This window comes from Periplaneta americana, chromosome 3 (genome assembly GCF_040183065.1).
Source record: "Periplaneta americana isolate PAMFEO1 chromosome 3, P.americana_PAMFEO1_priV1, whole genome shotgun sequence".
NCBI classification, from domain to species: Eukaryota; Metazoa; Arthropoda; class Insecta; order Blattodea; family Blattidae; genus Periplaneta; species Periplaneta americana.
The window spans coordinates 60484340-60501123 of record NC_091119.1 but is presented as its reverse complement, the minus strand read 5'-3'; the positions used below and the strand labels follow the sequence as shown (position 1 = coordinate 60501123).

The 16784-nt window shown below is 37.9% G+C and overlaps 1 protein-coding gene across 1 annotated transcript in view; it reads left to right on the top strand.

Moving 5' to 3' along the window:
- Window positions 1-283: 283 nt before the first annotated feature.
- The window catches only part of LOC138697025 (glutamate receptor ionotropic, delta-1-like), a 33129-nt gene continuing 16628 nt past the window's right edge, over window positions 284-16784 (top strand). The window contains exons 1-2 of the mRNA XM_069822618.1: window positions 284-846; window positions 12375-12647. Of these exons, the coding sequence (XP_069678719.1) occupies window positions 284-846; window positions 12375-12647 (836 nt within the window). The remainder of the gene's footprint in view (window positions 847-12374; window positions 12648-16784) is intronic.

Below are 16784 nucleotides of genomic sequence, written 5' to 3'. Positions count from 1 at the left end.
ATCTGAACATAATGCATTCTTGCACGTAAATTGTGTTGACAAAGAGGAATCAATAACATTCTAATAGAATATTGAAGTTGAGGGCGTGACGTGATAAACCATGGCTTTGTGTACTTGTAAATACATAAATCGCTATAAATGCCGTTGCTTACTACTGAACTTTCAAAATAAAAACGACTGATCACTAGTTGAAACGTATATTTCAGAAATGTCGTCTATTTCGAAAATCTTAACGATTGTGTCACTTTTAACAATACTGTACATATCATATGTTTGCTGTAAGATGAATAACTACGAGAAGAATAGAAATAACAACGAAGTGATGATGAGCCACATGGCGAGAGAAATATCTCTGAAGTATTTCTCCAATTTTCGCTGCGTCCTTCTAGTGACAGAGAAGTCACACAACACAGAAGATTACATCGCGGCCAGCATAGACGGCTATCGCTTGGACATCGAAGATGAACAACTCGTAGACAATATAATTCTGAAGGCACTGGACGAAAAGTGTCACGGGTTGATCTTCCAAGTGTCGGACCCTGTGGCAATGGTTCAGGCGGTGACGAGACTCTCGAGGCGGTCGCTGGCACGCGCCAACAGGAGGTTTTTCTTCATCCCAGTAGATGTTCCCACCACAGAAGTGAAGAAGGATAGACACGCCAAATACTCTCGGGCTGTGGATCAAGTTCTCGCTATGAGGGAGATGAACTTCTTTCCCGATCTGGTGATGGCAAGGTTCGAAGCGCAGAACGCGAGTTCACCTGCCAGGATAGAATTGGTAACTCACAGATTTGTAGGGGAGACTTCGTACAAGGATCAAGTCGTCTTGGACATCTGGACAGAAAGGTTTGTTTTTCATGGTCTTGCACAATTTTTTTTATTCAGATATTTAACGACGCTGTAACAAATACTGTCGTCCATGGCAAAAGATGTTAGCGAGATATTATTTGGAGAGCCAAGGCCTAGGATTTTGTGTCATTACTTCGCCTTACATTTAGGCGAAAGATCGGAGGAAAAAATCATTCAGGTTAAAAGCCCAAACTAAAATCTAAGGCACACTCGGGTGCAGTTCCGGATTAGAAGACAAACGAGCCATCGTATGGGCTACGCCCGTGGCTACAAAATTGTTTAAGTTATCACCAGGCTTCGGCCTAGGGACACAGAGTAACCAGTATGAGGTTTAGAGTACACAGAGTATAAATGACGTCATGACCCGTGTGGAGAGGTGACTATAACAGCACAGGTGGGTCCGTAATGTGCATTACCGTTGTGTGTATTGCTGCTTGGCTGTGGTACGTGTAACAGACTTCGGCATAGGGACACCTGATTGAAGGTAACAACTCACGTTAATACTTTAACGATAGACATTTATTGTCTATATATACGGCATCTGTACAGGGTGAAATATATTTTGTGCCGTACTATGACGGACTGTTTACATGTTGAGACGCGAAGTAACGACGCGCTCCATCTCCCAATCCACTCGACCAACTATCGTCCGTGCGTTCTGAACTTCATGCGTTTTTGTGCCCAGGACCGAAGCCTGGTTATTACTGTCATTAGAGAACGTGTTGCGATGCAGCAAAAGTCGATTTAGAGATTTTCCCGAAATAAACGTTTTAGCGAACCTGATATCAAAAACATGGTTGTGTCCAAGCCATCTGTCTGTTCGTGGACAGCGATTTCTGCTGAACTATTATTCACATTCGATATATACAAGTCAATTCAAACATGAAATGTAATAAGTTTTGGTAACATGGATATTTATTCTAAATGAAAAAACAAAATAGCGATTTAGTCGATCGATTCTATTTCATTTTTAATTTAACGTCTCACATAAGATTCTGTGACGAAAGAAATTATGTAGCCTACTCTGTGTATTCTCACATATGTTCACATCACAGGATTAAGTGTTACCCTAGATCAGTGGTCGTCAGCACTCGCTGAAATGGGTAAAGGGTAAGCGGAGCCGTCCCGTGTGCCCCGTCGTGCAACAGGAAGCGGTAGAGAGCATACCCGCTAGCAGCTACGAATGTACCATAGTGTAGTGTGTTCTCCGCGGGTAAGAGACGCTAGCCCCAGGGTGCTCTGTGCTGATGACCGCTGCCCTAGATCATATTGTACACAGATTGCTCGATCTTTTGACGGTAACAACTTTTGTCAGGTTTACTATGCTACCATCTAATTGTTACGTAAGGAGTCACGTCATAACTCCCATTTGAATTGCATTAGCGACTGTACTGCCATCTCGTGTTCGTTTACGGCGGACGAGTGGCGATCCTGGCGGTTGTTCCCTTCAAAGTGCTAATCTGTTTTATATATACGATCTAGGGTGTTACTTACATAATACTATTATCTTCAATAAAACATTTTCTTGCTATAAAATTTGGAGCTTAAATATACCTGTTGTTTGTTTTTCAGTCAACTGTCCAAAGACAGGTCTGAACCTTATAAGTAACACTAATGACATCACTCATGAGGCAATTAAGCCAGGAGATAATGGGGTAGGGTAGCAAATTCCTTTCCCACTCCATTGCACACATCGTTGACAAGATACATAAATATACCTACCCGAACTATTTTATAAAATTAATATTATCCTTTGCGGTACGGCACGTAAACAGGGAAATGAAGCATATTCAGATATCCTCAAAAAACGAATTAATAGGCCTATGAGGCGGCATTGAAAATTTCTCAGCCTAACATAGAAAAATTTATTGTATCTCAAAAACATTTTTTTTTTTTTATTATTATTCAACATCAGTGGCGTGCAGTCAACCCCAGCAACCCCAGCACTGCTGGGGTAAGTAATTTCTATACACCGTTGTTTTACTATACTATATTCATTGTTGCATTAATCTAGTTTGAATTTCCCACGCGCGAATCCACTATGATGTGTTGTCAGATGAGAGCTCGCCAGACCCAGCAATACTGAATTTGCTGAGTTAGCGCATGCGCTCTCTATATTTCGGGTGTGTTTTGTGGGTAAGAGAGTGAGAGGGGGTTAGTCGTGTATAATGTAAGAAATCCTGCAAGCTGGCGGTAGGTGACGTCAGAATTCTTATCCAGTGAGAGCTCACTGTTCTTAGCGCGTGGAGCCATAGAGGTATAAATGGTGAATTGGCGGAAGGTTTTAAAAATATTGATGATAATATTATTGAACATATTTTACTCGTATCAAGTTGGAAGTTACCTTTTAGCTGGAATGTAAACTTGTTAATAAACAGTAGGCCTACATAGTTAATTTATTTAATGTGTTTTATAATGTAGTTATTTCTGGACTGACTTTTATTGCATTCAGTTTATTAACTTGGTAAGCGTGGCCAACTACAATTTGAATTTGTGTTTACGCTTAGAATTTACACATGTCGCGAAGTAGTTAAAGGTAGTTAATGCAATTCGCTTTGTGGCATTGTCATTGAAATATTATAGTTGTTATATTAATTTTATTAAGAACATTTGTAATTTATATGAAAAATGAGTATATTGGAGTGCATAATTGAGAAGCTACATGAGCGACCGTTTTCAACGAGGCCTTTTCAAGAAAAGAAGAGCATTATACAGGAAGGTAGGCCAACCCCTGAGTTGCCAGATTTGGTACATAAATCTAAAAATTGTACCAGACATTTTACAGTTTCTTCTTATGAGAAATATTTATGGCTAGCTGGAAGCAGAAAATATAACTCTCTATTTTGTTGGAATTGTCTGTTATTTGGCCAAGATAGAAATACCAGCTGGACAAAATCAGGTTACATTAACTTAGGGAGCTTCACAAAAGCAGCAGTTTCTCATGAGCAATCTGTTGGGCACATTAAAGCATCCTATTTAATTGCCTCTTTTGGAAGAGTTCGGGTTGACATGCAACTAAGTGACCAGCTTAAAAATGAAATAACTTTTCATAATAAGAAAGTTGAGCAAAACAGGGAACTCCTTAAGAGATTTATTCATGCTGTGTGTTTTCTAAGCAAGCAAGAACTTGCATTCAGAGGCCATGATGAATCCAGTACTTCCATTAATAGGGGTAACTATAATCTTTTCGCTGCAAGAAAAATCCTAATATAAACAATAGCACGTGACTGAAGTGAGGCTTCATTGGCCGCTGTTTGGCGCCATAGATTCTCAGTACGTGTTCCCATCTACTGTTGTACATTCTGTTTCATGTTAAACATTTCCCGTTACTCGTCAAGTAGGCCTAACCTCACTACTGTGCATTCGTTTGCTTAGGAAACATTTACTTTATAATTACTGTAATTAAATTATTTTTAAGTCTTATGTCTTCACAATGGACAGTTGAGGATGCAAAAGCCATACTTCAGTACCACGTGCTTACGTGAAAAACTACGAGCTCAAGTGACGCCAGCTTGTTACAAGAACAGACTACCTCGGTATTACTGTTGGTATTCATCCGCGTTCATAGTACATAACAAAATATGTAAGTAGTTTTTCTTTTACATAGCGTTTTACATATGAGTGAAGTTATATATTTCATCGTATTTAACAACTAGAATTCAATGTTTTATTGTGGTTTCCAAATACGAACTGTATTTTCCTGCGTCATGTGAGTATTTCGACTGGGAGCCAATCACGGGTATGAGAGCAACGTGCTTGTGTTTACATTAGGATTTTTCTTACAGCGAAAACAGTATATGTTGAACTTCTGAAATATACTGCAGAATACGATCCCCTCTTGAAAGCACACTTAGAAACCTCTACAGTATTCAAAGACGTGTCTAATAGAATACAAAATGATCTAATAGAAGCAGTAGCCAAATCTTTATTAGAAGAAATAAAATTAGAAATAAAATTAGCCAATTATGTTGTAGTTTTAGTTGACGAAACAACAGATGTCTCTAATACTGCACAATTTTCCATTGTACTTCGATACGTACATAATGGCCAAACAAAAGAAAGGTTTATTGGCTTTCAAGATGTAAGTGAAAATCGCACAGCTCCAGAGATTGCTGAGCTAATAAGACAATACTTGACGGAATTTGACAGCAATGATAAACTAATCGCACAGTCTTATGATGGAGCGGCCTCAATGGCAGGTCGTATAAACGGGGTACAAGCACTTATTAAACAGACACATTCACAGGCGTTATTTGTACATTGTTATGCGCACTGTCTAAATTTGGTACTATCAAACACAGTCAATAACATACAAGAATGCAAAATTTTTTTTAGTACTCTGAGTGGCATTGCTGCCTTCTTCTCCCGGTCACCCAAGAGAACCAAGTTCCTAGATGCGTTTCTACAGAGGAGGCTACCTAGTGTTGCACCAACTCGATGGAATTATACAAAGAGATTGGTAAATACAGTCTATGTCCATAGAAATGACTTATATAAGGTGTTTGATGCAATGCTAAACAATTCAAGTGAAATTGAGAAAGATATTTTGGCACCTGTAAAGGGTTACCTTCTAAATTTGAGAGACTTCACTTTCTGTTTTCTGCTGAGAACTTTTGACAAAATATTTGCATTTACTAGTGTTCTATATAGCATTCTTCAAAGCAAATCTTTTGACATTGCCTTCTGTTGGAAGAAAGTAGATGAAACTCGCAGAAAAATATCAGCCATGAGAAATGAATTTGAAACTGTTTTTGCAGAAACAGCAGATGAAGTCAGAGAACCGTGCAAAAGAAATGTGAATTACAAACAAATATATTATGAAATATTTGACAATGTTGACAGCCATCTAGAAAGTCGATTCCAAGACTATGGTAGCTAGGCTGTTTAGGACTAATATCAAGTGAGAATGGAAAATATGACATTTATCAAAAGCAGTTCCCACAGATTGAATTCTCTAACTTACTTAGCGCCTATGGTAACCATTTTGAGGAAGTCAGGTTGCGAAATGAGCTAACTGTGTTCCATGCTGCTGATGATTTTAAAGAAAAAAACTCATTTGAGTTATTACAAATAATGTCAGACAAATCCATTTCGACATGTTTTCCCCAGCTTTCAAAGTTAATTTCACTAATATGTACAATATCAGTATCTACAGCTTCAGTCGAGAGGTCTTTCTCAGCATTAAAACGAATTAAAACATATTCAAGAAACAGGACTGGCGAAAAAAGACTATCAAATCTGGCGTTACTGTCAATTGAAGCAGATCTTCTTGAAGAAATCAGGCAAAAGGACACATTCTTCGAAAGGACTGTAGGTTTCTTTGCTGTGCAGGACAGGAGAATGGAGTTCACCATTAAGTAACAAAACAGCACTTTCATTCCTGGCGTACAGTTATCCCATAACATACCTGCATTATGTAAGTATTTTAAATATTTATATTAATATATTTAAGACGATTAATATTGCACTTATTCACTATTATGTTAAACATTTTTTTTGCTGGGGTATCGATGAATGTCACCGCACGCCACTGTTCAACATAATCACTCTAATCGCGGGTCTAGTACTAGAGGTCTAACTAGGTAACTGCAAATTTAATGTTTTGAGATATTTATAAAATCGCTTTTGTGCTTCGAACCTATTGTCTGCATGTGTAGTAATGCTGTGTAGCAGATTTTTAAATAAATTATTTAGCTTAAAAACCATAAGCTTCTATAAGTCACTGAAGTATATACCTAACTCAAAACCGTGAAAATATCGAGTTACCTAGTTACAGATTTATATTCGTGATATATAAATTTACAAACGTCATAAAGCAATTTGAAGCCCTAAAATTGTTTTGTCTTGACATGAAAACCATTCTTCCATCGTACCTATTACACCTTCGTTGAATGGAGACTTCTTTTCTTTCAATATTATATATATTTTTTTAAGTTTCAGAAATTGGCAATAGTCTGACGGGGCTAAATCTGGCGAATATCAAGGAAGGTCAATTAATTCAAAGCCAACTTCATCAATTTTCTGCAAAGCAATCAGGGACCTGTAAAGCGAAGTCATTGCCTTGCAAGAACAGCACACTCGTGGAAAATGTGGGTACTGAAACTGACTCACATTTGGTATTAGAGGAGAAAAATTCGCTCCGGTGCAGGGGATCGAACCCGGGTCCTTGGTTCTACGTACCAAGCGCTACGCCGAAGTTCAATCTACAGCCATAATAGATATATTCTGTAGGACCAAAAAATTAATCTTTACGTTGACTCACACTTGTAATTCCTCCGTGTTTTATTCTACATACTAATTACTCTGCCGTCTAGTGGCAACTACACAACTCAAAACAAATGACAACCATGGATCTTTACCACCATCTGGTGGGTTATCTTTGCAATCCCCAACAACAAGCACGGCCGACTTGATGTGCTCACTTCGCTTCTCCTTTACCGGCCTTGACAATTCCTTTTGATCCCTGTGTTAAAGCTGTAATCGAGAAAATATTAAATTCCCGCCAGATGGTCCTGATTCCCAAGGTTCACTGAGGAATGTGTGTATGGTTTCTTGTACGATTATAATTAGTAATATTGCGCTTCTTTCTACTGGTACGTGAGTTTGTTGTGGTATGATTCAAAATGACGTATTGTTGTATACTATTGTGTACTTCGAATAGAAAAAAGAGTGAAGGAGCAATATCATTCCACAAATTTCCGACTGACAGGGAGAGATGATTATATTTCGTGACCATAATATTACACGAAATGGAAATATAAAAATTGGAGTTGTTTCCTTCGAAGAGGTGTAAAAATTCAAATATTTTATTTTATTTTATTAGGTTATTTTACGACGCTTTATCAACATTTTAGGCTATTTAGCGTCTGAATGAGATGAAGGTGATAATGCCGGTGAAGTGAGTCCAAGGTCCAACACCGAAAGTTACCCAGCATTTGCTCATATTGGGTTGAGGGATAACCCCGGAAAAAACCTCAACCAGGTAACTTTCCCCGACCGGGAATCGAACTCGGGCCACCTGGTTTCGCGGATAGACGCGCTAACCGTTACTCCACAGGTGTGGACAAAAATTGAAGTATCTTGGAGCAACATTAACAAATATAAATGGCACTCGGGAGAAAATTAAACGCAGAATAAACATGAAAAATGCCTCTTATTATTCGGTTGAGAAGCTTTTGTCATCTAGTCTGCTGTCAAAAAACCGGAAAGTTAGAATCTATAAAAACAGTTATATTACCGGTTGCTCTGTATGGTTGTGAAACTTGGACTCTCATTTTGAGAGAGGAACAGACATTACGGGTGTTTCAGAATAAGAACGAAGGAATTAGAGGAGAATGGATGAAGTTACACAACGCAGAACTGCACGTATTGTATTCTTCACCTGACATGATTAGGAACATTAAATTCAGACGTTTGAGATGGACAGGGCATGTAGTATGTATGGGCGAATTCAGATATGCATATAGAGTGTTAGTTGGGAGGCCAGAGGAAATAAGACCTTTGGGGAGGCCTAAACGTAGATGGGAGGATAATATTAAAATGGATTTGAGGGCGGTGGGATATGATGATAGGGACTGGATTAATCTTAAACAGGATAGGGACCAATGGCGGGCTTATGTGAAGGCGACAGTGAACCTCCGTGTTCCTTAAAAGCCATAAGTAAGGGAAAGATGCGAAAATGGCTTAAAGTGATTTCACGCCGAGACTTTGTTTCTAAAGCAACTCCCCATCTTCAGTCGTTTGTATTTTACATTTCAGGGAAGAAGATTATTCTAATAATGGGAAATTTAGACTATTAAAACCAAATGTTGTGCCAACAATATTCTCTCATTATCCTAGGTATAAGTGACAGATATCAGAAGACCATGACGAACAGTTACTAAAACTGATCTCCCTCCACCCAAGAAACGCAAATCTTTTAGTAAGATTGGTTTTTAACTATTCGAACAAGATGTTCCGAGTGGCTCAGCATCAGTTAATGACAGTCCCTTCTTGCCAGTTGAAGATGAGATAAAGAAAACAACCGAAAAACTCCAACTAATTTAAAGAGATCCGTTACATAAAGAACAAGAAAATGTATGTAAAGAGGCTGATGAAGGCAGTATTCATGCAAAATTGATTCTAGATCAGCTGCTTAATCATCCAAAGAGAATACCAAACAAGAATACCGTATATTAGAAAATTTGTGTTCAGACTTTGCTAATATCATTACTGTGAAATTTGTTAAGCCGTTTCTAGATAACATTGCAGCAGCTTTAACTGAAAATCCTGTTCCTTCGAAGAATGCGTATTTATAAGTGTTATTATTACTCTTTAATCATTTATTTTAATTCATATTGAGTATTTCTTCTGTGGACACCAGAGCTTGGCAGACAGCGCCTCGTGGTGGAATTGAGAAATTATCCAATTTCAAGAAAATATTACTATTGTCAAGGCCTTGTACAAAAAAGCGAAGGGAACATCAAGTCGGCCGTGCAACAAGTTTGAAAATTTTACCAAGACTTTTCTCCACAAATTTTCCCCGAAGCTTGATTATTAAAATAATACACTTCCGTCACAGTTTTACCCTGTTGTGAATAGTCTGTTATAATAAATAATTATTCCGTTCTTGTTCCATGAAATTGATACGAGGACCTTCCCTACCAAATTTTGAACGAGAAATTTCTTTTGCAGTGGAGAACCAGAGTGTTTCCTTTCTTTTTATTGTTATTTTGTTTCTGGATCGTAATGGTGGATCATGTTTCATCCATAGTTACAATAATACCAAATCAATTAGAAGAATCCTCTACAAAAAGGCTACAAAGCGGCTTGGAATTTGCCACTCTGAGACGTAGCTGATCAGCGTTCAGGCATTTAAGGATCCATTTAGCAGATAATTTTCTCATACCCAAATCATGATGTGAAAGATACGTTCATACAAAATTTTCTAAGTGTCTGATATACGTATGAGCCCAATTTGTCAAGCCTCCAAAATCATGTCATGCGCAACACCAATATTTCCAAGAGTAGTCACAGAGACGCAGACTTTCCAACTTTGTTCGTCTTTGATCCCCGTTCTTCCTCTCTTAAATTACGCAATCAAATATTTTATTCAAATCTAGTCTTTCAGGTGAAGCTCCCTGTAAAGCAGATTTGAATAATTTCAAGGGAAAAATTGTTCCGGGGCCGGCTATCGATCCCGGGATATAAAAGGGAAAAGTTGAGACGGTGTCGGGTGGAGTTCCCGGGTAGCTCAGTTGGAAGAGCGCTGGTACGTTCAACCAGAGGTCCCGGGATCGACACCCGGCCCCGGAACAATTTTTCCCTTGAAATTATTCAAATATTTTATTGGCGAAGTACGGACAATAATCCCTCAATTATCCACTATGTCTGAGAAAAATTTTCTTCTCAGAAAGCCTTTCCAGAAATGGATATTTCATCACATATCGATGCTCAATTTTATAAAATCTGATTATTTTACCTAACATAATTTCTTTAATAATTGACAATAAAGATTTCACTAAACATGTCGTTGCCCAGGGTACGTCATAGAAGACTGCTTCTGGAGAAAACTCCTGTGACAATATTGATTACTAGGGCTAAGAATTGTATGCCGTTACATTGTGCTTCATGCGCCTTTGACTTTAGGTACCAGTACGTAATTGCGTTGGGGTGGGGGATTTCAGTGTGCTTCGTTCAGCAGTGAACGTCAGTTGATCGGTTACAATACGACCGAATACTGCTATTCGTAACAGGCAACATTCAACGTCCTGTAAAGAAGAATAATAGCAAGATGCCGAGGAGGAAATTTGTGACTTAATTTCAAGTGAGGAAATTTGTAACAATGATACAAATTTTGAAATAATAATGCTTGTGTAAAATATTTCAAATATTCCTCCATTGTTTCTGCAGAAGTGGAACGAAGTTCCCCTAGATATAAGGCTGTGTTTTCTTTTCTAGCAACAGGCAATCATTCTCCTTTGAAATTTGAAAATGCGGTTTGTTATTCACTGCAACAATATATTATGAAAAAAAAATTATTTAATTTATTGAGTATGTCCCAACGAGTATAACTCATATGTAGAGTTATACAAGAACACATACATATGTTATACAATGTAATTGAAAAAGTCATGAAACTACAGTCTGTGAAAACAAACAATAACACAAGAATTTATTAAAGAAATAAAGCAAAATAAGAACAAATTAATAGTAAGATAAAATAAAGTTTTGGGCAGAAAGAATAACAAATTTGAAACCATAAAATAAATAAATCAACTGGAAATTAAAATAAATAATCTTCCCAAAAAGATATTTTTATACAATTCTTAATACACCGGCATTTTCGTAAAATTCTAATTCTAAAGGAAGTTGGTTAAAAGTTGTTGTTAAAGAATGGTTAAGTCCTTTCGTTCCATAAGTTACTGAGCTATGCTGAGAAAAAACGTAATAGATTATCATATTAACATAGTGAAATAAGAATGCTGATACTTGTCAATGTCATATTAGATGTATTTTCTACAGATATAAAATAGTATGTAGTCAATGATATTGTGACTAACAGAATAGTTGGAACACGAAATAGGAAAAAATGCACCAAAAAGATGAAAAAAATACTGGACACACATTATGGATATTTAGCTCTATGTAAACTTTGTGACAATTTCAAATGAGGAAATTTATAATAATGATACAGATTTTGAGACAGATAATGCTTGTGTAAAACATTTCAAATATGTCCTCATTGTTTCTGCAGAAGTGGAACGAAGTTCGTGTAGATATAAGGCTGTGTTTTCTAGCAACAGGCAATCATTCTCCTTTGAAAATTTGAAAATGGGTTTGTTATTCACTGCAACAATAAATGAAATGAAAAATTATGTAAAACAAAAACATAATACACCATCATATTAACATAGTGGTCAGTATTTTGAATGAGAACCTGCATGGTTTCTCTATCTGTCAACAGATAGAGTGCTTAGAGCCCAACTCGTTCACAATTTTATGCAATAGTGTATTAGAAAATCCCTCCATTTATGATATATTTACAGATTTATTTCAACTTCACAATAACTCCACAATTAACGTACCAAACATCAAACACATGTCTACACACTGCCGATACACCCATTAACTACGCAGTTGCTATCACACAGCGAATGCACAATTCCTCAAAACAGGAATGAGACGATGGAATATTCTTAAGTCTGAGATGTAAGACACTGCGCATGATAGAAGACCAGAGCACTGATACACAAGATAATGAATATTGAGTTACTTAAATTCAGGCTATTTGGTTTGTTGCTACCATCGTTCCAAAATTAACTTCAAAAATTGCAAAAAAAAAAAATATGGTAATATGACGTAAGTAATAGGTAAATATATACATAAACCTGTAGTTAAATCGACATTTGAACCTTTATTACTAGAGCGGCACTCGCTACTGCTTTCATCATTTCACCATTACTGCACTGTCGAACTAGCATCTTATGTGAACGTTTGTGTAACTAGAAAGATATGTTAAACGAAGACTACCGATTGCATGGCAGGTCTGATGGGAGTGCCGGCTTCGTGCGAGGGGCAGATCTGTACCCGGACAAGGTGGCCAACTTGATGGGCAAGCGCCTGGTGATGGCGACCTTCACATACCGGCCATACAGCATCGTGGACATGGACGCAGAGCCTCCCGTCTTCGACGGCACTGAGACCCGCATCGCCCTCGAGTTCTGTAAGAAGCTCAACGCGTCGTGGGGCGCCAGCGTCGATGCCGAGAATGAGTGGGGCGAGATATACGAGAACGACACCGGCAACGGCATCCTGGGGTGCGTGATCAACCCTGTCATTATCACCACTGCCATCATTACCACAATCATCATTCTCATACCGTCACCATCATTAGGCCTACCAATGTCATTACCAATCCGTATCATCATCATCATCATCATCCATCATCATCACCATCATCATCATCGTCATCACGACTAAAGAAATAATCATTCTCAACATTACCATCACCATTTTATTATTTCTATTACTACCACTACAGCTGGGCGGCCGGGTAGCTCAGTTGGTAGAGCAGATGGCTACGGACTGGAAGGTCCGGGGTTCGATCCGAGGTGGTGACAGGGTTTTTTTCTCGTTGCCAAACTTTCAGAAGAGCCCCGAGGTTCACTCAGCCTCCTATAAAATTGAGTACGGGGTCTTTCCCGGGAGTAAAAGGCGGTCAGAGCGTGGTGCCGACCACACCACCTCATTCTTAGTGCCGAGGTCATGGAAAGCATTGGGCTCTACCTCCATGCCCCCCAAGTGCCTTCATGGCATGTTACGGGGATACCTTTACCTTTTACCTTTTACCACTACAGCTATTACTATCACTACTAACACTACCACTAATACTACCATCACTATACTACTACTAATACTATCACTACTATTACTGCAGCTTACACTAATACTGTTACTGCAACTACCACCACAACCACCACCACTACTACTACTACTACTACTACTACTACTACTACAACTACCACCACCACTACCACTACTACTATCACTATCACTACTGCTACTAATATTACTACTACTACTAATATCACTACTGCTACTACTACTATCACTAGTGTTATTACTACCACCACTACTACTATTACTACTATCACTACTGTTACTATCACTACTGCTACTAACACCACAACTATACCACTACTGCCAAAACAACCAACGACACTACCACTACTACTACTACTACTACTACTACTACTACTACTACTACTGCTACTACTACTACTGCTACTACAACTATCACCAGTACTACTGATACTATCACTATTATTGCTACTACCACTAACACTACTACAAACAACTGCTGCTACTACGACCACAAAACAACCTAATACTACTACAAACACTGTTGCTACTACCGCTAATACTACCACTACTAACACTACTACAAACTCTACTGCTATTATCACTAATACTACAACAAACGCTACTGCTATTACCAGTAACACAACAACAAACACTACTACCACTAATATTACTACAAACACTACTGTTACTAGCACTAATACTACTACAAACACTAATGTTACTACAACTAATACTGCTACAAACACTAATGTTACTACCACTAATACTACAACAAACACTTCTGTTACTACCATTAATATTACTACAAACACTACTGCTACTATCACTAATAGTACTACAAACACTACTGCTATTATCTCTAATAGTACTACAAACACTACTACTACCTCTAATACTACTACCGCTACTGCCACTACTACTACTAATGCTATTACTGCCACTCCTGCTACTAATATCAGTACTACTATCAATAATACTACTACTGTCATTACTAATACTACTACTATAGCAGTAGGCCTTTTACTACTTTTACTAGCACCACTACTGTTACTACTGCCAGGGCCGCCGAGAAAGGGGGCAGAGGGGGCGAGTGCATATGGGCCCGTGAGCAATGAGGGCCCGTCAGATTAAGTGAGCCTGATTACTTTTTATTAACATGAATAATTATTCGCAGATAGGGTAAACTGTATAGTGATTGATCACTTAAGCTAATGAATAATAAAACAATGAAATAGCGGAAAACAGTGGTAACTTATTGAGAGAATTTTAAAGGCATTGGGTCAAGTGAATATTCAGAAACAAATCAAAATCAATAAACAAAAGAAAAAATAAAATTTTAATGCAAAGATAAATTAAATAAACACAACAAGTCCACTTTTACAGTTATTGACCGACTACTGCACAGTTATTGACCACACGCTTATTAGTGATTGACCGTCTACTGCACAGTTATTGACCACACGCTTATTAGTGATTGACCGTCTACTGCACAGTTATTGAATACTCATTTATTAGTGATTGAACAACACATTTTCACAATTTTCACTTTTTTCTTGTCTGTTTCGTTTCTCTTCTTCTGATCTTTTTCATTAAGAACTATTCGCCACCGGCGTAGCTCTGTCGGCAAAGGTGTTTGCCTGCCGATCCGAAGTTTCGTTCGGGCGCGGGTTCAATTCCCGCTTAGGCTGATTACCTGGTTGGGTTTTTCCGAGGTTTTGCCCAACCATAAGGCAAATTTCAGGTAATCTATGACGAATCCTCGGCCTCATCTCGCCAAATACCATCTCGCTATCATCAATCCCATCGACGCTAAATAACCTCGTAGTTGATACAGTGTCGTTAAATAACCAAGTTAAAAAAAATAAGAAAAGAACTCTTCTCGCTGCCTTTTCTTTCATTTCTTATTAGCTTCCTTTCTTCTCTTGCCTCTTCTTCCATTTTTCTCTTTTGTGCCTTATCAAAAGCAAGTGTGTGTCATTTCTCTGATGTTATTACAAATGGCTTCACCCAGCACTGGACGAGGACCAAGGAACACTTTTCCTTCAACGGGATATTTGTTTCTGGACGCTAAGGTTGCTTTTAGGACACCAAACTTCTTGGCAGCTTCATTTAAATCAAATCCACTGCGGACAGGTTCTGTAGCGTTTCGTAAAGCTTCCCCTGTATAATGCACTTTACCTGGCTTAGGCATTATAATATAGTATCAGTCCTGTAAAAATCCACATCATTTAACCGATAACATATATAGAATTGAAGCACATTGGTCATTATTCTAACAAATAATTTATGAACGACCAATCACTGTAGTTTGCGGACATACACTTTATAGTGATTGACCACGGAGCATTTTTATGTCATATAAAAACTTTTACAAAATAATATTCTGTGGACGGAAACCTTATACCTTTTCTCACACTGTGAGTGTAAAAACGAGCATCAGAATTTATGTATCCTTCGCAGAATAAATAAATTATTGCGTGCATTATTCTTAGCAATTTCTCTAGTTACTTACACTTGTTTAAGTTCAGTTGCATTTCCAATCGATTTCAGTCCTCTCAGACAACAGACACTAACTCAGTGGGATGAACAGCGACAACTAACCACAAATAAGGGTTGTTACTAGAGGTATATGCAGCAAAAAGTGAAATCACGATCGTGGTTTATTCACAATATACTTGAAAAAAGGAACCGGCCAATCACCGTATACTGGTCAATAACTACCTAGTTTACCCTACATATGGGCACTATAAAATTTTGTAAGAATATTTTGTTACATAAATTTGACATATTAACTCAACAATAATAGAATTAATACAAATTACCACTTCATATGTAAATATTTGAATTTACATAATACTGTAGAATATCCGTTTCCCGCATTAACGTTCACCGACATGTCACTTGAGGGCCTCGGCATTTGCCTGAACTATGTTCCCATCGCTTGTACTGAACACGTTCAATTATTTATTGGCTTGTCCTTTGTAACTACCAACCCCCCGCTGGCACACCACAATATGCTAGTGGACTCTCCCAAACCGAAGTCGCAGGATGACGTTTCCTTTTCAGTACCTACATTGTATGTTTCGTGTCGAAACTTTCGCCTTTTCGTTGTCGTTTGTCTAGTAAATTCTGTTCATTAATGTTACCAGTTATAGTTTAACTGCACAATGGACAAGTACAGGCATAAGTCGGGAGCTGAGAAGCACAAGGAGAGACAGAAAAAATTGGAAGATATTAATATGGATGCTAGACTGCGTGAAAAATATTATGAAGACATTAACAAAGAGACCAGTGATGAGCCGAAATATTTAAAATCAATTCGTGCCATTAATTTAGGGCCAACCCCACTGAAACCTATGAAACTCCTAAATATTCTGAGAAAATTAATGCTGGACGTTTATTTCCAAATATTTGTATAGCCATTAGAATATTCTATACAATTCCTGTGACAGTTGCTGATGCTGAAAGATTATTCAACAAAATGAAGGAAATAAAAAATGTATTCAGATAAATAATGTGTCAAGAACGACCGAGTAACCTTGGCCTTCTTAGTCTGGAGAGCGATCTTGCTAGGTCTTTAAATTTTGATG